General features: G+C 39.4%; 1 protein-coding gene across 3 annotated transcripts in view; it reads left to right on the top strand.

The window, feature by feature from the left end:
* ZNF277 (zinc finger protein 277) overlaps window positions 1–23,989 on the top strand; it is a 134,555-nt gene that overhangs the window by 95,580 nt on the left and 14,986 nt on the right. For 2 of the 3 annotated variants that reach the window (XR_009504999.1, XR_009505000.1), the window contains exons 8-12: window positions 10,903–10,970; window positions 13,151–13,247; window positions 15,179–15,221; window positions 16,233–16,407; window positions 17,179–17,459. Coding sequence is in view for 1 of the 3 variants with exons in the window: in XM_059933586.1 (XP_059789569.1) it covers window positions 10,903–10,970; window positions 13,151–13,247; window positions 15,179–15,221; window positions 16,233–16,407; window positions 17,179–17,365 (570 nt within the window). In the remaining 2 variants the exon portion in view is untranslated. Of the gene's footprint in view, window positions 1–10,902; window positions 10,971–13,150; window positions 13,248–15,178; window positions 15,222–16,232; window positions 16,408–17,178; window positions 17,817–23,989 lie in introns of those variants that run through there. The other variant, XM_059933586.1, reaches the window with a different exon arrangement.

Raw genomic sequence — 23,989 nt, 5'->3', positions numbered from 1 at the left:
ACACCAGAATCACAACTAGCTGCTATACAATCATTGACAGGAAGACACTGGAACTCACCAAAAAAAATGCCATACATCCAAAGACAAAGGAGAAGCCACAACAAGACGGTAGGAGGGGCGCAATCACAGTAAAATCAAATCCCATAACTGCTGGGTGGGTGACCCACAGACTGGAGAACACTTATACCACAAAAGTCCACCCACTGAAGTGAAGGTTCTGAGCCCCACGTCAGGCTTCCCAACTGGGGGTCCGGCAACAGGAGGAGGAATACCTAGAGAATCAGACTTTGAAGGCTAGTGGGATTTGATTGCAGGACTTCAACAGGACTGGGGGAAACAGAGACTCCACTCTTGGAGGTCACACACAAAGTAGTGTGCGCATCGGGACCCAGGGGAAGGAGCAGTGACCCCAGGGGAGACTGAATCAGACCTACCTGCTAGTGTTGGAGGGTCTTCTGCAGAGGCGGGGGGTGGCTGTGGCTCACCGTGGGGACAAGAACACTGGCAGCAGAAGTTCTGGGCATGAGCCCTCCCAGAGTCTGCCATTAGCCCCACCAAAGAGCCTAGGTAGTCTCCAGTGTTGGATTGCCTCAAGCCAAACAACCAACAAGGAGGGAACCCAGCCCCACCCATCAGCAGTCAAGCAGATTAAACTTCTACTGAGCTCTGCCCACCAGAGCAACAATCAGCTCTACCCACCACCAGTCCCTCCCAAAAGGAAACTTGCACAAGCCTCTTAGATAGCCTCATCCACCAGAGGGCAGACAGCAGAAGCAAGAAGACCTACAGTCCTGCAGCCTGCCTGTGGAACAAAAACCATATTCACAGACAAGATGAAAAGGCAGAGGGCTAGGTACTAGATGAAGGAACAAGATAAAACCCCAGAAAAACAACTGAATGAAGTGGAGATAGGCAACCTTCCAGAAAAAGAATTCAGAATAATGATAGTGAAGATGATCCAAGACCTCGGAAGAAGAATGGAGGCAAAGATCGAGAAGATGCAAGAATGTTTAACAAAGACCTAGAAGAATTAAAGAACAAACAAACAGAGATAAACAATACAATAACTGAAATGAAAACTACACTAGAAGGAATCAATAGCAGAATAACTGAGGCAGAAGAAAGGATAAGTGACCTGGAAGGCAGAATGGCAGAATTCACTGCTGCAGAACAGAATACAGAAAAAAGAATGAAAAGAAATGAAGACAGCCTAAGAGACCTCTGGGACAACATTAAACGCAACAACATTCGCATTATAGGGGTCCCAGAAGGAGAGGAGAGAGAGAAAGGACCCGAGAAAATATTTGAAGAGATTATAGTCGAAAACTTCCCTAACATGGGAAAGGAAATAACCACCCAAGTCCAGGAAGCGCAGCAAGTCCCATACAGAATAAACCCGAGGAGAAACACACCGAGACACATAGTAATCAAATTGGCAAAAATTAAAGACGAAGAAAAATTATTGAAAGCAGCAAGGGAAAAACGACAAATAACATACAAGGGAACTCCCATCAGGTTAACAGCTGATTTCTCAGCAGAAACTCTACAAGCCAGAAGGAAGTGGCATGATATACTTAAAGTGATGAAAGGGAAGAACCTACAACCAAGATTACTCTACCTGGCAAGGATCTCATTCAGATTCGATGGAGAAATCAAAAGCTTTACAGACAAGCAAAAGCTAAGAGAATTCAGCAGCACCCAACCAGCTCTACAACAAATGCTAAAGGAACTTCTCTGGGAAACACAAGACAAGAAAAGGACCTACAAAAACAAACCCAAAACAATTAAGAAAATGGTCATAGGAACATACATATCAATAATTGCCTTAAACGTGAATGGATTAAATGCTCCAACCAAAAGACAGAGGCTTGCTGAATGGATACAAAAACAAGACCCATCTATATGCTGTCTACAAGAGACCAGCTTCAGACCTCAGGACACATACAGACTGAAAGTGAGGGGAAAGAGATATTCCATGCAAATGGAAATCAAAAGAAAGCTGGAGTAGCAATACTCATATCAGATAAAATAGACTTTAAAATAAAGAATGTTACAAGAGACAAGGAAGGACACTACATAATGATCAGGGGATCAATCCAAGAAGAAGATACAACAATTATAAATATATATGCACCCAACATAGGAGCACCTCAATACATAAGGCAATTGCTAACAGCTGTAAAAGAGGAAATCGACAGTAACACAGTAATAATGGGGGACGTTAACACCTCACTTACACCAATGGACAGATCATTGCAAAATGAAAATAAATAAGGAAACAGAAGCTTTAAATGACACAACAGACCGGATAGATTTAATTGATATTTATAGGACATTCCATCCAAAAACAGCAGATTACTCGTTCTTCTCAAGTGCGCACGGAACATTCTCCAGGATAGATCACATCTTGGGTCACAAATCAAGCCTCAGTAAATTTTAAAAAATTGAAATCATATCAAGCATCTTTTCTGACCACAATGCTGAGATTAGAAATCAATTACAGGGAAAAAAAACATAAAAAACACAAACACATGGATGCTAAACAATACGTTACTAAATAACCAAGAGATCACTTAAGAAATCAAAGAGGAAATCAGAAAATACCTAGAGACAAATTACGGTGACAACACGACGATCCAAAACCTATGGGATGCAACAAAAGCAGTTCTAAGGGAGAAGTTTATAGCTATACAAGCCTACCTCAAGAAACAAGAAAAATCTCAAACAATCTAACCTTACACGTAAAGGAACTTGAGGAAGAAGAACAAACAAAACCCAAAGTTAGCAGAAGGAAAGAAATCATAAAGATCAGAGTAGAAATAAATGAAATAGAAACAAAGAAAACAATAGCAAGGATCAATAAAACTAAAAGCTCGTACTTTGAGAAGATAAACAAAATTGATCAACCATTAGCCAGATTCATCAAGAAAAGGAAGGAGAGGACTCAAATCAATAAAATTAGAAATGAAAAAGAAGTTACAACAGACACCGCAGAAATACAAAGCATCCTAGGAGACTACTACAAGCAACTCTATGCCAATAAAATGGGCAACCTGGAAGAAATGGACAAATTCCTAGAAAGGTATAACCTTCCAAGACTGAACCAGGAAGAAATAGAAAATATGAACAGACCAGGCACAAGTAATGAAATTGAAACTGTGATTAAAAATCTTCCAACAAACAAAAGTCCAGGACCAGATGGCTTCACAGATGAATTCTATCCAACATTTAGAGAAGAGCTAACACCCATACTTCTCAAACTCTTCCAAAAAATTGCAGAGGAAGGAACACTCCCAAACTCATTCTGTGAGGCCACCATCACCCTGATACCAAAACCAGACAAAGATACTACAAAAAAAGAAAACAGACCAGTATCACTGATGAATATAGATGCAAAAATCCTCAACAAAATACTACCAAACAGAATCCAACAACACATTGAAAGGATCATACACCACGATCAAGTGGGATTTATCCCAGGGATGCAAGGATTCTTCAATATACGCAAATCAATCAATGTGATACACCGTATTAACAAATTGAAGAATAAAAATCATATGATCATCTCAATAGATGCAGAAAAAGCTTTTGACAAAATTCAACACCCATTTATGATAAAAACTCTCCAGAAAGTGGGCATAGAGGAACCTACCTCAACATAATAAAGGCCATATATGACAAACCCACAGCAAACATCATTCTCAATGGTGAAAAACTGAAAGCATTTCCTCTAAGATCAGGAATAAGACAAGGATGTCCACTCTCACCTCTGTTATTCAACATAGTTCTGGAAGTCCTAGCCACGGCAATCAGAGAAGAAAAAGAAATAAAAGGAATACAAATTGGAAAAGAAAAAGTTAAACTGTCACTGTTTGCAGATGACATGATACTATACATCGAGAATCCTACAGATGCCACCAGAAAACTACTAGAGCTAATCAATGAATTTGGTGAAGTTGCAGGATACAAAATCAATGCACAGAAATCTCTTGCATTCCTATACACTAATGATGAAAATCTGAAAGTGAAATTAAGGAAACACTCCCATTTACCATTGCAACAAAAAGAATAAAACACCTAGGAATAAACCTACCTAGGGAGACAAAAGACCTATATACAGAAACTGTAAGACACTGATGAAGGAAATTAAAGATGATACCAGCAAATGGAGAGATATACGATGTTCTTGGATTGGAAGAATCAATATTGTGAAAATGACTATACTACCCAAAGCAATCTACAGATTCAATGCAATCCCTATCAAATTACCAGTGGCATTTTTTATGGAACTAGAACAAAAAATCTTAAAATTTGTATAGAGACACAAAAGACCCCGAATAGCCAAAGCAGTCTTGAGGGAAAAAAACAGAGCTGGAGGAATCAGACTCCCTGACTTCAGACTATACTACAAAGCTACAGTAATCAAGACAATATGGTACTGGCACAAAAACAGAAACATATATCAATGGAACAAGATAGAAAGCCCAGAGATAAACCCATGCACCTATGGTCAACTAATCTATGACAAAGGAGGCAAGGATCTACAATGGAGAAAAGACAGTCTCTTCAATAAGTGGTGCTGGGAAAACTGGACAGCTACATGTAAAAGAATGAAATTAGAACACTCCCTAACACCATACACAAAAATAAACTCAAAATGGATTAGAGACCTAAATGTAAGACCGGACCCTATGAAACTCTTAGAGGAAAACATAGAACACTCTTTGACATAAATCACAGCAAGATCTTTTTGATCCACCTCCTAGAGTAATGGAAATAAAGACACAAATAAACAAATGGGACCTAATGAAACTTCAAAGCTTTTGCACAGCAAAGGAAACCATAAACAAGACGAAAAGACAACCCTCAGAATGGGAGAAAATATTTGCAAACGAATCAACGGACAAAGGATTAATCTCCAAAATATATAAACAGTTCATGCGGCTCAATATTAAAAAAACAAACAACCCAATCCAAAAATGGGCAGAAGACCTAAATAGACATTTCTCCCAAGAAGACATACAGATGGCCAAGAAGCACATGAAAAGCTGCTCACCATCACTAATTATTAGAGAAATGCAAATCAAAACTACAATGAGGTATCACCTCACACCAGTTAGAATGGGCATCCTCAGAAAATCTACAAACAACAAATGCTGGAGAGGGTGTGGAGAAAAGGGAACCCTCTTGCACTGTTGGTGGGAATGTAAATTGATACAGCCACTATGGAGAACAGTATGGAGGTTCCTTAAAAAACTAAAATCAGAATTACCATATGATCCAGCAGTCCCACTACTGGGCATATACCCAGAGAAAACCATAGTTCAAAAAGACACATGCACCCCAATGTTCATTGCAGCACTATTTACAATAGCCAGGTCATGGAAGCAACCTAAATGCCCATCAACAGACGAATGGATAAAGATGTGGTGCATATATACAATAGAATATTACTCAGCCATAAAAAGGAACGAAATTGGGTCATTTGTAGAGAGGTGGATGGATCTAGAGACTGTCATACAGAGTGAAGTAAGTCAGAAAGAGAAAAACAAATATCGTATATTAACGCATATATGTGGAACCTAGAAAAATGGTACAGATGAACCAGTTTGCAGGGCAGAAATATAGACACAGATGTAGAGAACAAACGTATGGACACCAAGGGGGGAAAGCAGCAGGGGGAGTGGGGGTGGTGGTGGTGTGATGAATTGGGAGATTGGGATTGACATGTATACACTAATATGTATAAAATGGATGACTAGTAAGAACCTGATGTATAGAAAAATAAATAAAATTAAATTAAAAAAAATTTTTTTAAATGCTCAAAAAAAAAAAAAGATGGGGAGTTCTGGTTCTGACACTTTTCTAAAGCAAATGGAAATTGTTTTTTGCTCTTAAATTTGTAAGAATTTTAATCCACACCCATTGGCCATGAAAGGCATAATTGATAATAATGAGCCATTTTATCTATTGGACAGAAACAAGCATATCCTGAATTATGTTGGAAATCTCTGCTTTTTAGGATAGAATTTTTTCGTGTTCTAACTAATCCTTAGCATATTAAAATAAAATTCCCCTTGAGAAACAAGTGGAATTAGCGTGTGTTTGAAGATTGGCTCTGAGAGGTTGCCATGGTTAGCTACAAATGTTTTACAACTAGCTAAAGGCAAAGGCACCCTTTGAGTCTTTCAATCTTCTCTTGAAATCACTCAGTTGTTAATTCCTAGAGCAAACGCTGCTTCAGGGCCCAGCCCAATCCTACAGGGGGTGGACTTCAGTGTTAAGTCTAAGAATATTCAGCTACTGCAGAAAGCTGTGGAAACAATTTAACAGTACTTCCTTCTGGGGCTCTTTTAAACTAATAGTCAAGAGCTTGGGACTAGCAGAACATTGTATATAGCTGGAGGTGTTTATCTTTTAGAGGAGACTTCAAAGAAACTGCTCACTCAAATTCTGCTGTCACTTTTAGAAAAGTTTGTTACTTCATTCCCTGGGCATCAAGTAGTGTGACTGTGAAAACTGAAATTATCCGTGAGGACCAGCTGTCTCTAGATGAGTGTGCTAGATTGTACTGCCCACGGAGTGCCCAGATTTCATGTGGGATGAATCATGGCTTGAGAGAAGTGCTTCAAGAGAATGTAGAGGCTTCAGTAACATATAAAATGAAAATTAAATCATTTTAGGGTAATATCGATAGAAGTTTTTGGTTTGATTTTAACTAGCAGCATTTGAGTACCTGCTATGTGCCAGGTACTGTCTTGGTATTTATATTAAGTCTTTTACTCTTAACCACATCCTTATGACACAGGTTTTGTCATTATCCTCATTTATAGATTAGGCAACTACAGCACAGAGAAGTTGAGTAATTTTCCCAGGGTCACGTAGCTGGAGCTTTCTGTATCAGTTTCCTTCAATTTTTCCTCAGTTTTTACAATTGAAATGATAGTAGTACCTACCTCTTATCCTTTGGGTTGGGTTTTTTGGTCAATTAATGGTGATAAATTCATAATGATCTCCACACACACACACACACACACACACATACACACTTTTGCCTATTATCTTTTACACCAAACTAGAAAGTGAGCCAAGGTCAAGGTAAAACTAACTTTAATCAGCCCCTTACGGGCTCTAACCCACAACCTTACCTATCTTAGCTCTATATGCTTTCCCATTGAGGCCAACAATAAGATTTTTTTTTTCTTTTTTGGCCGCGCTGCACGGCTTGCGTGATCTCAGTTCCCCGACCAGGGATTGAACCCAGGGCCCCGGCAGTGGAAGTTCAGAGTCCTAACCACTGGACCACCAGGGAATTCCCACTTTAGTTTTTAAAAAGCTAAAAAAAAGAAAAAGAAAAGAAAAGAGAGACATTCATTGTTTATTCCTCTGAGGGAAAAGGCTGACATGAGTATGTGGATGTGGGCAAAAGATTGAATTGTTGTATTAGTAACTGGTGTCTGCACATCCATTTCTCACATCCTCTTCCCTTCAGAAGCAATTTCATTGGCTGCAAACATTCTACAAATGTTTGAGTGACTTCTAGGTACCAGACCCTGGTGGAACAGAAAGAAAAATGTGACAGAACAGGTGGTTGATTTAAGCCACTACTTTCAAGGAATTTAGAGGTTGGTATGAGAACCAGACATGTAAGCACATTAATTTCAACACTTTGTAATGGTGTGTACAGAGTTAATGTTTCAACCTCTCCTGTAGCAGATCTATATAGCCATTGAGTCATGCATCCACAGTGTCTCACCTCCAAGCAGAATTTTCAGACCAGCAGTAATGGAAGCATCCAGGATATTCTTGGCAAGATACACTCTGAGAGTCATAAAAGGTGGGAGAGCCATAAAAGGTGTCCTGATCCCTAGTCGGCACATGAGGCTGTTTTTGGTCTCTTCTCAGCTCAGCAAATTGATAGATTCCTTTTTCTTTCTTGGGCGAAATAATTTCCATGTTTAATTACTCATATCAAGTTTTTAATATTAACAGACTTGCAAATAAGTATATTAAAGGTCTTTTGCATAGTCTAGATTATCTACTTAGAGTTCTTGCTTTATTTTCTCACAGACAGAAGGGTTCAGTGGAGAGTTGGGGAAGCGAAGGGGACAAGGTCCCAGGCAGTTTCACGTTCAAATACCCCTGCCTCAGAGGGCAGCAGACTGCGTAACGTCATCACTGAGGCTCCACCTACATATTCCTAAAGTGCTCACGTTTCAAGCCCTGAATTTTTCTAAAGGGATCTATTTTTACAGTGATATTATCATTTTGACTTAAATTTTTTTTATTTTTAAAATACACAAAGCCATTTGTAACAAAAGTAGGCTCTTAACCTGTTTTTCAGTTTTGTTATAGTTCTCTCTACTGCAGTTATTAATATTTACATTTAAAACACTGTCTCTGTTTCTGATGGATTTCTTGTGTAAGCACGTGTTAAGTTTTTTCCATGTTTTATTGCACCGTGTCATTGATCGTAAGCCAACTGATGCAGAGGTTTGAGGAAGTGTTCTGAACATCTTTACTGACATGCCTTCCAAACTTTGTTTTTCTGGTATTCTTTTCTTTCCTAACATGATTCACTAGCAGGCACAGTGTCTTAATTAGAGACTAAATTTTTTTTCTCTTTGGGTCTTGTTCCTGTAATAAGTCATATATTTAACTGTACCAAGGCAGAGCACTCTAGGAAAGTCTCAGCCACTGTCACTTGCAAATCGCTTGTTTCCTATGCTAATGAACACAGAGTTCCATTTTCCTCTCAAATGGTAAATGGTTAGTGCTGTATTGCCTAGATAAATCCCCATGTTGTACTTAATACTGAGAAAGCTGCAAAGTAATGCTTTGAGTTTGGAAGTTTGACAGTGAAAGATATTTTTCATCATTTTGGGCTCAAAACATTTATTGATAAGTAACATTTGCCTGTATTGTTGAGAATGATAGTACCCCAAATGGCCCATCGGGGTATTAGTCCAAGTCCAGAGAGACTACGTAATACATAAAAGATTTAATTCATCACCAAAAATGCCATCTAACAAGGATCATGTTGGCAATGGTGAGGCCATTCTTGATGTTCATAATGAAGCTTAGACACTTCATGACGACTCTGGGAAGTACATTATAGAGTCCAAATTAACTATCTCTAATGACGTTATGGTAAATCTCTGCATGTCTGAGTTTATGCATCATTTAGCTGATAGATAATGACAGCTTCAAAACCTCTCATTAAGTTGATGAATGATAGATTTTCTTTTTCTCTAAATCATAATGGCTCTTGTAGTTCTTTGTTTTTAGTTAAATGAATACCTTTTTAGAGAAAAAAAATGTTCCTGAGGTGAATTCTGGTAATGTTTTTCCAAAAGAAGGATATCAAACAAGGATATCTGTATTATATCAGGTGAGGTTGGACTTGACAGTTGCCATAGTTTAGCTGCTTGAAAAAGTGCCCACTAGTATTTCTGCATCCTTCTTTAATGCACTGTTTGTTTTGCATGGCACGGTGGGAAGATTGAGTGGAGAGAGAAGAAAGGACAAGAGAAAGAAAGAAAGGACTCAAGGGATAAAAGAGACATGGTTGGGCCCAAAGAAATCATTCCTTCTCATCACTACATAAAGTTTTGCTGAAACTATGACTAAATTTGCCAGACATAGCCCTAAAAGGGTGGAACTCCTTCATGAACTGTAAGAGATAAAAGGGATTTGAGTAGATATTTGAGTACCTACTATTACCTGGTACCATGTACCATGTGCTTTTTATACATTAACTATTTAACCACATTACAGAAACCTTTTGAGGTAGGATCTAAATTGAGATCACATTTTTTAGATGTTTTCAGTTAAAATTCAATTCAAAAAAATACTTCTAGTACCCACTGTGTGCCCAGCCCTGGAAATGTAACAATGAACAAAGGCCATGTCCAAACAGACATTCTAGTAGAAAAGACAGAGAGCAAATAAGAAAACAAATAGATACACAAAATGATTTCAGGGTGTGATCAATGCTTTGAAGAAAAATAAAACATCCTAGAGGAATAAAAAGTAACTTGAAGGACGGGTGTTTTAGACAGAGTAGTCAGAAAAAGAGGTAGTAACGTTTAAGCAGAGACCAGGATGACGGAGCCATGTTAGGATATGTGAGGGAGCAGTGTTTCAGGCAGACGATGCGACAAGTAGAGAAGTAGCTGGGTGGAAGTCAGCTTGCTGTGTTCGAGCAATAGCAAAAGAGCAGTCTGGCTGGAGCCAGCTGAGCAAGAGAAAAAGTGGTGGGACATAGTGATGGAGAGGGGGCCAGGGCAGAACATGGAGGCCTTATAAGCCATGGTAAGGCCTCTGAATTTTGTTCTGAGTGTGTGAGAAGCCCTGGGAGGGGTCATACAAACAGGGAGGTGCCCTTTGGAAAGCTCACTGTGGCTGCTGTCTGGGAAATAGACCACAGGGGACCTCAAATAGAAACAGAGTCCGGCTAGGAGGATGTTTCAGAGTCTCTGTCAAAAGATATTAGTGGTTTTTGTTAAAAGATCCCCAAGAGATTCTTATGTGGATCCAGGGTTGAGAAACACTGATTAACATTTAAGAGAAAAGAATTTCACTGAAAGGTTATCGCTGCTTCTTCAAAAAGAAAAACATATGAAAATATTATTAAACATTTTTGCATATTTTTTAAATGTTTGATTTAGGATATATCCCAAATCCTAACCATTTAGGATATATCCTAAATTCTAAAATTTGATTACCATTTCTTATCCCTGAAATAACAGCTTTAATATATTCTGCTTGTATTATTTTAAAACCATTTGCATTTGGGTTCTGTCTTGTTTTGTTTTTGAGTTCTGTGTCTACTTTCTCCTTTCCCCTCTTCCTCCTTCACCCCTCCTGTTTATCTCTAATCCCTCTGTTCTTCCTACAAAGGAACTTGGAAAATCCTGGGAAGAAGTTCAACTAGAAGATGATCGGGAGTTGCTAGATCATCAGGAAGAGTAAGACTTATTATTGATGCTACTTAATTACAGTGGTTTAAGAGAAGGAAAACAGTTCTTTAGTTTGATTTAAAATTACCATTCTGAAAAGACAGTGTAAAAAGAAAGAGAACCCTCTCTCTAAGCCATGCATCATTTCATGTAATATAGCAAAAACTTGAATTCAAAATAACTTTGACACCTCATACCAGTCAGAATGGCCATCATCAAAAAGTCTGCAAATAATAAATTCTGGAGAAGGTGTGAAGAAAAGGGAACCCTCCTACACTTTTGATGGGAACGTAACTTGGTGCAGCCACTGTGGAGAACAGTATAGAGGTTCCTTAAAAAACTAAAAATAGAGTTAGCATATGATCCAACAATCACTCTCCTGGGCATATATCTGGAAAAGATGAAAACTCTAATTTGAAAAGATAAATGGGACTTCCCTGGTGGTCCAGTGGTTAAGACTCCTGGTCGGGGAAGTTCCACGTGCCGTGAGGTGTGGCCAAAAACAAAACAGAAAAAGAAAGAAGATACATGCATCCCAATGTTCATAGCAGCACTATTTACAGTAGCCAAGACATGGAAGCAGCCTAAATGTCCATGGACAGTTGAATGGATAAACTGTTTGTGGTATACAAACAATGGAATATTACTCAGCCAAAAAAAAGAATGATATAATGCCATTTGCAGCAACATAGATGGACCTAGAGATTATCATACTAAGTAAAGTAAGTCAGACAGAGAAAGACAAATATCATATGATATCACATGTATGTGGAATCTAATAAAATGATACAAATGAACTTATTTACGAAACAGAAATAGACTCACAGACATAAAAAACAAATTTATGTTTACCAAAGGGGGAAGGGGGGGATAAATTAGGGGTTCAGCATTAACAGATACACAGTCCTATATATAAAATAGATAAACAACAAGGTCGTACTGTATAACACAGGGAATTATATTCAGTATCTTGTAATAACCTATAATGGAAAAGAATCTGATAAAGAATATATATGTATGTAAATATATATATATAAAATAATATATATGTATATAAATATATATGTATATAAAAACATTTTATACATATGTATATAAAAAACTGAATCACTTTGCTGTACACCTGAAACTAACACAGCATTTTAAATCAACTATACTTCAATAAAAAATAATAATCATAATACCAAAATAACTTTGACATAAGAATCACTAAAGCAACTGTTATTCCAACTAAATAGTGTTTTGCTACTAAAGCTATTCATTGAACACACAGGTAATATATAATTCAGAGAAAAATATATTCCAAAGTGCTTTGCTTATTAGTCCATTGGTCTCTAGACCTTAAAGTGATATGATCTTTGAACTCTCTCTCCATGCTAGCTTGCCATTGGAGTAGTGAATGTAACTAAATTGAGGTTAACCTTGTTCTGTGTTCATCCCGTTGATGACTAGCTTAAAACAGTCACAGCTTCTTTGTTTGAAATTATAAGCTTGAGAAGTATTCTTTTCAACCTAAAAGGATTCCCTGTTACTCATCCTCTTTTCATTCAAAGCTGTTCAGCCTTTTGTCTCTCCTGGGATCTTGGTTCTCCTGGTTTAGGAATGACAAGAAGTTGACAGTATCTCAAGAAATAAATGCAGGGAGGGGAGAAAATGGTAAGAAGGGCCCTGTATGCCTTTTGATTTCTTTATTTGCCATCACATTTAACACTTGCCCCATTTAAAATGATCAGTATTTCCCACATGATAGATAAAGGTTTGCCTTTTTAAAATAACGCCATTTGTCATGCAGAAACACACTCCCAGCACTGCACCTCACAGCATGCGCACTTAGTGATCATGGTTAATGAGAGAGAGCATACATTTCCTGATATATCTTCTCTGCAAATTAAAGCTGGTTGTCTCAGAAAGACATTGCACTGATCTCGTAGTGAAATAGCTGCTCAGAGAGGCAAATGTAAGAAAATGGAGCAGCACCTGTTTGCTACTTATATTACTTTCATGGTGCTAATTTGAATTTCAGAAACTGTATCAAAAAGTCATAATATGATATGACAGTCTTTACAGAAATGTCAGAGCTGAAAGAGAATGGCAGGGTTTCCTGGGGAGCAGAAAGTAATACCAAGTCACTGCAGGATGCCCTCTTCATGAAGAGAATCTCCATGTTTGCTGTTTTCTTTCTGACACAGTGACTGGTCTGATTGGGAAGGACACCCTCTCTCTGCTGTCTGCCTGTTTTGTGAAAAGCAAGCAGAAACAATTGAGAAATTATGTGTCCACATGGAGGTGAGACGCTTTTGTTCATTTGAATTTTGTTTCGTTGTTCCAACAGGGAGAAACTGATGGTAACTGCAGCCTCATCATCTTATACCTTTAGTTTCTCAATTATTTTCCCCTTCCTAAAAGTGCTGTAAGCAAAACAGAAGAGACAGGGCAGGTCCATCGAGGAGAACTAGAACTCAGGGCAGTTAAGTACAACTGACTGGACCTGGGTGAACTGTGAGTTTGGGACTTCACAGACCACTGATGCCATCCCACCTCTGAGATGCTTACGGGATAGTTCTGGCTTAGACTGTGGGATCTGCAGCCACAATGAACAGTACCCAGGATATGGACAGGTTCTGAGTCTTTTTCCAGTGTTTCCCATGCTGGTGAACAAGGAGAGCAGGAAGAGAAAAAGTTGCCGTTTACAGAGCCCTTGGGGGAAATGGGGGTGGGGGAGCCATGGAGGTGGAGAGGGCACAGGGTGTGGTCTTGCAGCTCCTTCAGTTAAAAGGATTTGGGGGCTTCCCGGGGGCTTCCCTGGTGGCGCAGTGGTTGAGAATCTGCCTGCCAATGCAGGGGACACGGGTTCGAGCCCTGGTCTGGGAAGATCCCACATGCCGCGGAGCGGCTGGGCCCGTGAGCCACAACTACTGAGCCTGCGCGTCGTTGCGTTGCCTGTGCTCCGCAACGAGAGGCCGCGACAGTGAGAGGCCCGCGCACCGTGATGAAGAGTGGCCCCCGCTTGCCACAACTAGAGAAAGCCCTCGCACAGACACGAAGACCCAACACAGCCAAAAATAAAAATAAGTAAATAAATTTATAAAATAAATTTTAAAAATTTAAAAAAAAAAAAAAAGGATTTGGAGAGAAGAAATCTGAGGACATTTCCAGTTTGCGCTTTCCTTTCTGGAGGCCATCTTTATGTTATATTGGGAGTAGAGAGTTGAGTGTAATAGAAAAATATTACTGTGTTATTCTGATGTGCCCTCCCCCCACTCAACTCTGTCATAGTGGAGCAGACTCTCCTTTTTCACCCATGTTCATTCCATTCTCATTCATAAAAACAGGGACCTGAAAGGTGTTCAAAAGGCTATGGGCATTTACTCAAGTGAAAACAGAGTCATTTTGTCTGAAACAGGTTGCCACTAGTATGTGTGTATAGTTTCCAGTGTTTAAATGTAACTCATGATATCCTAGTATCTTTGAATTGAAAGGAGCCTTGGTCCCCCTATCCTGTGTAAGAATTCCCTTTGCAGTATCCTTGACTGGTGTCCTCAACCTCTGCTCGGTTACTTTCAGTGATAACCTATCATGCAATTCTTAATTATCCTGACTGTGATGCTACACTGAATACCTTCACAGGGAGTTAGACGGTCTTTATTCTCTGTGAGCTTATAAGTTGAAGCATTTACCCAGATGGGCGATTGCAGGAGTGGAACAGAATAAAAATAAGTCTATGCATCATGAAAATCAAAAGACATGTAATTTGTGGGAAGATATGAGTGAAGAGAAACTTGCAGGTTTAAACATTTGACAGCATAAAACGAAGAGCAGAATTTTTTAAATTACCTATCTGCTTGTGGAGCAAAGGACCTATATTCATAATTCTAGTCCAGACACGCAGTACAGTAGGGCCACATCTTACCTAGCGACTGAGGACACTTCTGTCAGACTGCAGAATGCATACAGAGTAAATTGTAAAGACTGTAGATACAAGCTGTGAACAATTAAAATGTTTTAACTGATTGACATGACTTGTTTGGACTGTGCTTTACAAAGCAGTTGGATGTGGGGGGAAGCAGTTAGATTTCGAAGACTTCAAAAGCAGATGATGAACCGAGACTGAGTTTCTACAGTGTTCAAACTCCTGTGAATAAGCTGTCTGTTTATAACTTCAGCCTGAAAGATTAAGTAATTTATATGCTCACAGATATATTCATTCCTTTTTTTAGGATGCACATGAATTTGATCTCCTCAAAATAAAGTCAGAACTTGGTAAGTTTGATTCGGAAGTTGTTTTCCATGATGCTGCGTTTTTTTATACACCATCCCGTAAACGATGCCTGCGTTGTGCAGTTGTGATTGGAGAGTGCACAGCCAAAATGTGTCTCTCCACAGATGGTCTCAACAGAACTGCCTGAAGCAGTGTTTCACAACCATTTTGAACTATAATATTCACATATGGTTTTAATTTCATATAGTCTTTCTTCTTTTCTACATATATGATTGCTTCAAATAAAATACAAGTTAATGGTTAATATCTATCATAATGTGGTGGGGACTAGTGGAAAAAACGTGGATTTTGAAGTCACACTAGAGTTCATATTCCAACTCTAGCACTTACTGGCTGTGTGACATTGGGCCTCGGGTCAGCAGAATGTTACAAAGAGTGGATAGAGTATGTAAAACACCTACTGCGCTGCTTGGTAGTGTAGCTAGATTATTTATTATAGATGTACCCAATTGGATCACTATGATAGAAAGATTAGGGTCAGGAAGACATAAAGTACTGACTTGCTAATGTATCCAAGACCATAAAAAGCTCACTTCCCACACCTCAACTCACCGACTACTTTCCTAGACTCTTGGACATGTTACTTTACCACTCTTATAGGCATGTGTATATGTTATATATGTAATAGATTAATAGTCAAGAACATGGGCTGTGGAGCCAACAGCCTGGTGTCAAATCCTGGCTCTACACTTACTGGCTGTGCAATTTTGGACAGTTTCCTAATGTATAATGTGGATACGGTAACACCACCTATGTGATAGGGTATTGCGAGGATTAAACGTATTAATGCATGGAAAGTGATTAGAACAGTGCCTAGCACATAAGCCCTATATAAGTATTGGCTGTTATTATTTGGTATCTATTAATATGCTTTAAAACTGCACTGCCTCTTCAGGTTGGTTAATAAAGAGAAGTGGTTCTTTTAAAAATTATAAAAATGCAAAAATGGGTCTGACCAGTTGTCTGATGATTCTATGTACTGTCATTTTCAGGACTGAATTTCTATCAGCAAGTGAAACTAGTCAATTTCATTCGGAGGCAGATTCACCAATGTAGATGTTATGGCTGCCATGAGAAGTTCAAGTCCAAAGCAGACTTAAGGACTCACATGGAAGAAGCTAAACATACTTCACTGCTTCCTGAAAGACAGACATGGGATCAACCACAGTGAGTACTGCTCAACCAGACATATATTTCTTTGCTCCTTCTCCATTATTTCATCCCTTTATTTAATTCCTCTTTAGAATATCCCAGATTTATGAGAGGCAAAGTCAGCCCTGGATTGACCTGAGACCCTGTTCCTATAATTCTTCTCATACAGGTCGAAACCTTTAGATTTCAGAACTAACTACAAAGTGTGTCCAGAGAAGGAACCAGAGTAATAGACTTAAAATTCTTTAGATGTTTTAATTTTTGATAATTTATAATGAAGGAAATAGTGATGATTAGGTTGGGGGAGGGAAAAAAAAAAAACCTCACAAGCAGAAGCAGTTGTTTTTATCAGATATTTGAAGGAGTAGTGTATGAAAGAATAACTGTATTTGAACTTTGTTAACCTTAGGGAAGAACCAGGACCTTTGAGTAGAAATGAGAGAGATGTCATTTTTAGCTTTATGGGAGGAGGTATTATTTAATAGCTAGAGTTGCCTGATAGTGGAGTAGGCTGCCTTTTAAGATAGTAAGTGTCTTGTTATGGTAGATATCAAGCAAAGGCTGAATTGCCAGCTAGCAAGGATACTAGTAAGACTGATGTCAGCCAGTAAAGGTCAAAGTAAAAGTAATTCAGAATTTCTCTCCCTTACAGCCTTTGCAAAATGCAGTTGAAATTGTTGGCAAGGAAACCTAGCAAAATTATAGTGATGTGTACATTCAGCTGCCTAGAAATTTTCTGGATAATATATAGTTTTGGTTATTCAGTATATCTATGGTTGTTTTCAGGTATTATTTTCCAACCTATGAAAATGACACTCTACTGTGTACCCTGTCTGACAGTGAAAGTGACCTGACAGCTCAGGAACAAAATGGAAATATCGCCATCATTAGTGAAGATACATCTAAACTGCATGCTTTGAAACAAAGCAGTATTTTGAACCAGTTGCGACTACATGAGTCCTTGAAAAACTAGAAGAAACTGCCACAGAAGCAATGTTTCATGTTTTCTCCTGTGAGACAGACGCAAAATACTTTAAATTTGAACATCAGCAAAGGATTAGTCTTTGGTAAAATAAACTTTTTTTTTTTTTTTTTTTAATTGGCTGTCTTGGGTCTTCGTTGCGGTGCGCGGGCTTCTCATTGCGGTGGCTTCTCTTGTTGTGGAGCATGGGCTCTAGGCTCGCAGGCATCGGTAGTTGTGGCTCATGGGCTCTAGAGCGTGGGCTCAGTGGTTGTGGCACACGGTCCTAATTGCTCTGCAGCATGTGGGATCTTCCCGGACCAGGGATTGAACCCATGTCCCCTGCTTTGGCAGGCGGATTCTTAGCCACTGCACCACCAGGAAAGTCCAAAATAAACTTTTAAAAAATGAATTTTTTTCCCAAAAATAAAGTAGAAACTAAATAAAATGAAGACTTTTTGTATATGGGCTCTAAAGTTTTATTATGTAATCATTGTAAATGATCTCATTTCATTAGACTCATATTTATCTATAATAAGGAAGACGTGCAAATCACAAAGAAGTGAAATGTTCAAATTATTTATAAACCTAATTTCAACCGGTAGTTTCAGTCACTTCCCCACAGGCTTTCGTCATCCAGCAAGTCACAGAATTTGACAGACGTGTGCTTTCTGTACTACATTGGGTCAGCTGTGAATGTAGTGACCAAAAGAGGAGCCACAGAAGAGAGGAACAGTGGTCAAAGTCCTGGATGATGCACAAATTGGACACTATTTTGGAAAAATCAAGATCTGACTATATTATTATTATTGGTTTCCACCTGGAGTTACTAAACTCCCTAGAAATGGACCTCAAGACAAATAACTTCACTTTCCCCTACAGTGTATATACAGCTAACAGATGAGTACCATTTTTTAAAAAACAACCACAATACCATCATGACATCTAACAAAATTAACAATAACTTCTTAATATCATATGTTTTCAGTTTTCCTTAGTTGTCTCAAAAATGTCTTTTTACAACCTTACCAGTTACAGGACAAATATTGTATGCCTCCTGATAAGATGCAATGAGGAAGACAAAACATCACTTTTCAGGGTTCTTCCCCAAAATGTATAATGTGAATATACTGAAGAAACATCAGCTAAACCCAAGTGAGGGACAGTCTACAAATAATTGGCCTTTACTCTTCAAAAAATCAAGGTCATGAAAAACAAAGACTGAAGTAACTGTTCCAAATTAAAGAAGACTAGAGAGGTATCACATTGTGTAATCCTGGATTGGATCCTGGACCAAGAAAATATGGTTTTCTTCTGCTGTAAAAGATATTAGTGGGACAATTAGCAAAATTTGAGTAAGGTCTGTAGTAAATGTTAGGGTATTCATATTAATTTCCAGATTTCAGTAATTGTACTGTAGTATGTGTAAGAATGTTCTTGTCTTTAGAAAATACACACTGAAGTTGTTAAGGGTAAAGGAGCACTTTGTTGGCAATAAGAAACTAATATGGAGAATTCCCTGGCAGTCCAGTGGTTAGGATTCCGGGCTTCCACTGCAAGGGCCCTGGCTTTTTTTTTTTTGGCTGCATTGGGTCTTTGTTGCTGTGCGTGGGCTTTCTCTAGCTGTGGCGAGCGGAGGGCTACTCTTCGTTGTGGTGTGCGGGCTGCTCATCGTGGTGTCTACTCTTGTTGCAGAGCACAGGCTCTAGGCACGCAGGCTTCAGTAGTTGTGGCACGTGGGCTCAGTAGTTGTGGCTCACGGGCTCTAGAGCGCAGGCTCAGTAGTTGTGGCGTATGGGCTGAGTTGCTCCGCGGCATGGGAGATCTTCCCGGAGCAGGGCTCAAACCCGTGTCCCCTGCGTTGGCAGGCAGATCCTTAACCACTGCGCCACCAGGGAAACCCAGGGGCCCGGCTTTGATCCCTGGTCGGGGAACTAAGATCCCGCATGCCATGCAGCGCAGCCCAAAGAAAAAAAAGAAAACACACACACACACCTAATACGGGTATGTATGTATAGAGAGAATGATAAAGTAGATGCAGTAAGATGTTAACATTTGGGGAAATCTAAGTGAAGGGTATGTGGGAATTCTTTGTACTATGGCAACTTTTCTATAAGTAAAAATAGATTAAAAAAACTTTTCAAGATGTCTTTTTACTTGGTTTGCTTAAATCAGGATTCTAGTGAGATACGTACTTTGCATTTGGTTGGTGTGGTCCTTAAGGGTCTTATGTATAACAGTTTATGCTCCCTTTCATTTTAACTGCCCCTTACTTGTTAAAGAAATTAGGTCATCTTTCTCACTTTCTGAATTTGGATAGCGTATCCTCTTTGTGTCATTTAACATGTTCCTCTATCACCAATTTTTCCTGCAAACTGGTAGATCTAGAAGCTCCATTAAAAATTTGTGTTCAAAAAAATTTTTACAAAAATAATTCATAAGAGATATTGTGTGCTTTCTCTCACATCACATCAGGCACATGATATCTGATGTGCCACTTTTAGAGATGTCACAGTTGATCAGTGCGTTCAGGTGCTGTCAGTCTGGTGCATCATTATAAAGTTCCCCATCAAACCATTTTAGTACCCACTGGTTTATGTTATCTAGAATTTTTTTTAGGGCTTGCAAAATGGTGATCTTCTAATTCTATCATTTCTTTACAAATGGGTACTTTACACAGCATGTGTGCTAGAGAGCACTGGAGTCTGAAGTTCTAGTTTTCAACTGTTAATGCAAGCCTATATAGGCAGTGCACCAAGACTAATCTTGAAGTCATGTGGTACGGCCTGTCCAGAATCTCAAGAGTAATCTCCCACCATGTGATCCAAAATTGACTGGATTTGTAAATTATATGAGCTGTGGCCAACGCTTTAGAATCCAAGCCTCGAGCTGTGCAGACACCTGTACAATGCTTTTCATTGAAAACCAGCAAGCAATTAATGGGGGGCTTTATTTAATGAAAAAGCTACCGAAGTTAAAGACACAATTAAGTTGTTTTAAAACCAAAGATCAAGAAGGCAGTTAGTCCTGTGCCTAGAAACTTGTGTCTCTAGGAATCAGATTTGTTCAGAAAATCAAGGAATGTCTGGGGTGTTTCTAGAATGTGCTTCAGTCTTAGAACAGGAGCAATGACAGGATGAGAACAAAGTAAGTGAAGAGTAATTAAGCTTGAGAAGGAGAAAGCGTTTTTGGAGATAAAGTTGAGATTTTAGAGAACAGATCCAACAGATATTAAAGGAAAAATGAAATTGAAAGACAAGATAAAAGGGACGGGATACTGTACTTGGAGTTTCATTCATTTAAGAGGTTTTTTCTTAGGTGGGTAGATATTTGGGGGGGATCATCTGGAACATAAGGACAGAAATAATAACTTAGTTCCAAAGAAATTGAACAAGAATATAAGCAAAGTCTCAGCAAACTGTACTGACTGTCCCAGAGGGAGCACGGATACAGGCCACTACTGGCAAAGTGCTCTCTTAGAGCCACGCAGAGACTCCTTGGGAAGAGCCACTGGGGAACTGCACCTTAAAGACTGGCACAGTGGTGCCAAGTGTACCTGAAAGTCTGGGCCATTTGAGAGGGGAATAGCAGTCAAATGCAAGTAAACTATTCGGGGGGTATTGAATGAGTGTCCAGATGTTGCTGTGATTGTAGGTAAGGACGTAAGTGCAGCCTGTGCCCAGAGTGGGCACACCTGAGAAATTCTGAGCATTAAGACTGTAAAGGAGGGCAGCAAGAAAGATGAAGCATAATAGAAGAGAGTGAGCAGGGCAGTGATAAATGGAATCCAACCCTGGATTGGCTGTCTGCCCAGTCCGAAAATACATGCTGATTATCTCACTCGGAAAAGTGAGAGTGCTCAAGATTTTTTTTTGGACAGTAGTTGCCTTTGACAGACCAGAACCTAGTGACTTATCTCTCAGAACAGAAGAGCCCGTTAGACAAAATCTAGACGAGAAAGGTAACATTATCTGGGCCAGAAAGGAGAGAAAGTTTAAGAAAAAGAAAGAAGGAAGGAAGCATCAGATCCTACAAATACTGTTAGGCCTATATGTGTTAGGGAAGGAAAGGGAACAACTTAAGAAATAAATTATACTGTGACAAACTCAGCTGTTCCTCCCAGAAAGGTGTAGAGGGAAATCGAGCCCTAGGACATATCCACTATTGCTGGAAAAGGCAGAGCCGAGAGGAACACTGCTGGAGGCTGGACCAATCAAAAGCAGGAGAAGGTGGTGTGCTGAGGAGGGCTCTCCAGAAGTATGTGTCCTCGCCAGTGCAATTAGTCTGGTAGTCCAGTTGCCCCCAGTATTTATATATGTCTTCAATAATAATAATAATAAGTTTAGTTGGGTATATGGCTGCCTAGAATGAAGACGACATTTCTCAGCCTCTCTGGTAGTTCAGGGTATAGGCATACCTTGTTCTACTGGCACTTTGCTGTATTGCATTTTTCAGATGCTCTGTTTTTTACAAACAAGGCTCGTGGCAACCCTGCGTCAAGCAAGTTTATCCGCGCCGTTTCTCCACCAGCATTTGCTCACTTCGTGTCTCTCACATTTTGGTAATTCTCACAGTATTTCCAACTTTTTCATTATTATTATATTTGTTATGGTGATCTGTGCTCATTGATCTTTGATGTTACTATCGTCATTGTTTTGGGGTGCCATGAGCACCCCAAACCAGCCCATCTCTCTCCCTCTCTTCAGGCCTCCCTATTCCCTAAAACACAGCACTACTGAACTTAGGCCAGTGAAGAGCCCTACAATGGCCTCTAAGTGTTCAAGTAAAAGGAAGAGTCACACATTTGTAACTTTAAATCAAAAGCTAGAAATGATTAAGCTTAATGAGGAAGGCATGTTGGAAGGTGAGAGAGACCAAAAGCTAGGCCTCTTATACCAAACAGTCAAGTTGTGACTGCAAAGGGATAGTTCTTCAAGGAAATTAAAAGTGCTACTCCAGTGAACACATGCATAATAAAGCAAAACAGCCTTATTGCTGATGTGGAGAAAGTTTTAATGGTCTGGATAGAAGATCAAATAAGCCACAACATTCCGTTAAGCGAAAGCCTGATCCACAGCAAGGCCCTAACTCTCTCCAGTTCTCTGAAGGCTGACAGAGGAGAGGAAGCTGCAGGAGAAAAGTTTGAAGCTAGCGGAAGTTGGTTCATGAAGTTTAAGGAAAGAAGCCATCTTCATAACATGAAAGTACAAGGTGAAGCAGCAAGTGGTAATAGAGGAGCTGCAGCAAGTTATCCAGGAGATCTAGCTAAGATAATTTATGAAGGTGGCTATACCAAACAAGAGATTTTCAATGTAGACAAAACAGCCTTCTATTGGAAGAAGATGCCATCTAGGACTTTCATAGAAGTTAATGCCTGGCTCCAAAGCTCCAAAGGACAGGCTGACTCTCCTGTTAGGGCTTAATGCAGCAGGTGACTTTAAGTTGAAGCCATTGCTCATTTATCATTCCCAAAATTGTAGGGCCCTTAAGAATTATGCTAAGTCTGGGCTTCCTTGGTGGCTCAGTGGTTAAGAATCTGCCTGCCAATGCAGGGGACATGGGTTTGAGCCCTGGTCCGGGAAGATCCCACATGCCACGGAACAACTAAGCCGGTGAGCCACAACTACTGAAGCCTGTGCACCTAGAGCCTGTGCTCCACAACAAGAGAAGCCACCTCGATGAGAAGCCCGCGCACTGCAACGAAGAGTAGCCCCCACTCGCCGCAACTAGAGAAAGCCCACATACAGCAACAAAGACCCAATGCAGCCAAAAATAAATAAATTTATTTTAAAAAAAAAAAGAATTATGCTAAGTCTACTCTGCCTGAGCTCTGTAAATAGAACAACAAAGCATGGATGACAGCACATCTGTTTACAACATGGTTTACTGAGTATTTTAAGCCCACTGTTTAGATCTGCTCAGAAAAAAAGATTCCTTTCAAAATATTACTGTTTGTTGACAGCGCACCTGTTCACCCAAGATCTCTGATGGAGATGTACAAGCAGATTAATGTTGTTTTCATGCCTGCTAATACAACATCCATTCTGCAGCCCATGGATCAAAGAGTCATTTCAACTTTTAAGTCTTATTATTAAGAAATACACTTTCTAAGGCTATAGCAGCCATAGATGGTGATTCTTCTAATGTATCTGGGCAAAGCCAATTGAAAACCTTCTGGAAAGGATTCAGCATTCTAGACACCACTAAGAGTATTTGTGATTTACGGGAAGAGGTCAAAATATCAGCATTAACAGGAGACTGAAAGAAGTTGATTCCAATCCTCAAGGATGACTTTGAGGAGTTCGGGACTTCAGTGGAGGAAGTAACTGCAGATGTGGTGGAAATAGCAAGACAACTAGAATTAGAAGTGGAGCTTGAAGATGTGACTGAATTGCCACCATCTCATATAAACCTTGAATGGATGCAGAGTTAATTCTTAAGGATGAGCAATGAAAGAGGTTTCTTGAGATGGAGTCTACTCCCGGTGAAGACGCTGTGAAGATTGTTGAAATGACAACAAAGGATTTAGATTACATAAACTTAGTTGATAATGCAGCAAGGTTGATAAAGGATTTAGAATATTACATAAACTTAGTTCATAAAGCAGCAGCAGGGTTTGAGAGGATTGACTCCAAT

This window comes from Balaenoptera ricei, chromosome 9, assembly GCF_028023285.1.
Source record: "Balaenoptera ricei isolate mBalRic1 chromosome 9, mBalRic1.hap2, whole genome shotgun sequence".
Classification (NCBI taxonomy): Eukaryota; Metazoa; Chordata; class Mammalia; order Artiodactyla; family Balaenopteridae; genus Balaenoptera; species Balaenoptera ricei.
This window is presented reverse-complemented; position numbering and strand designations above follow the sequence as displayed.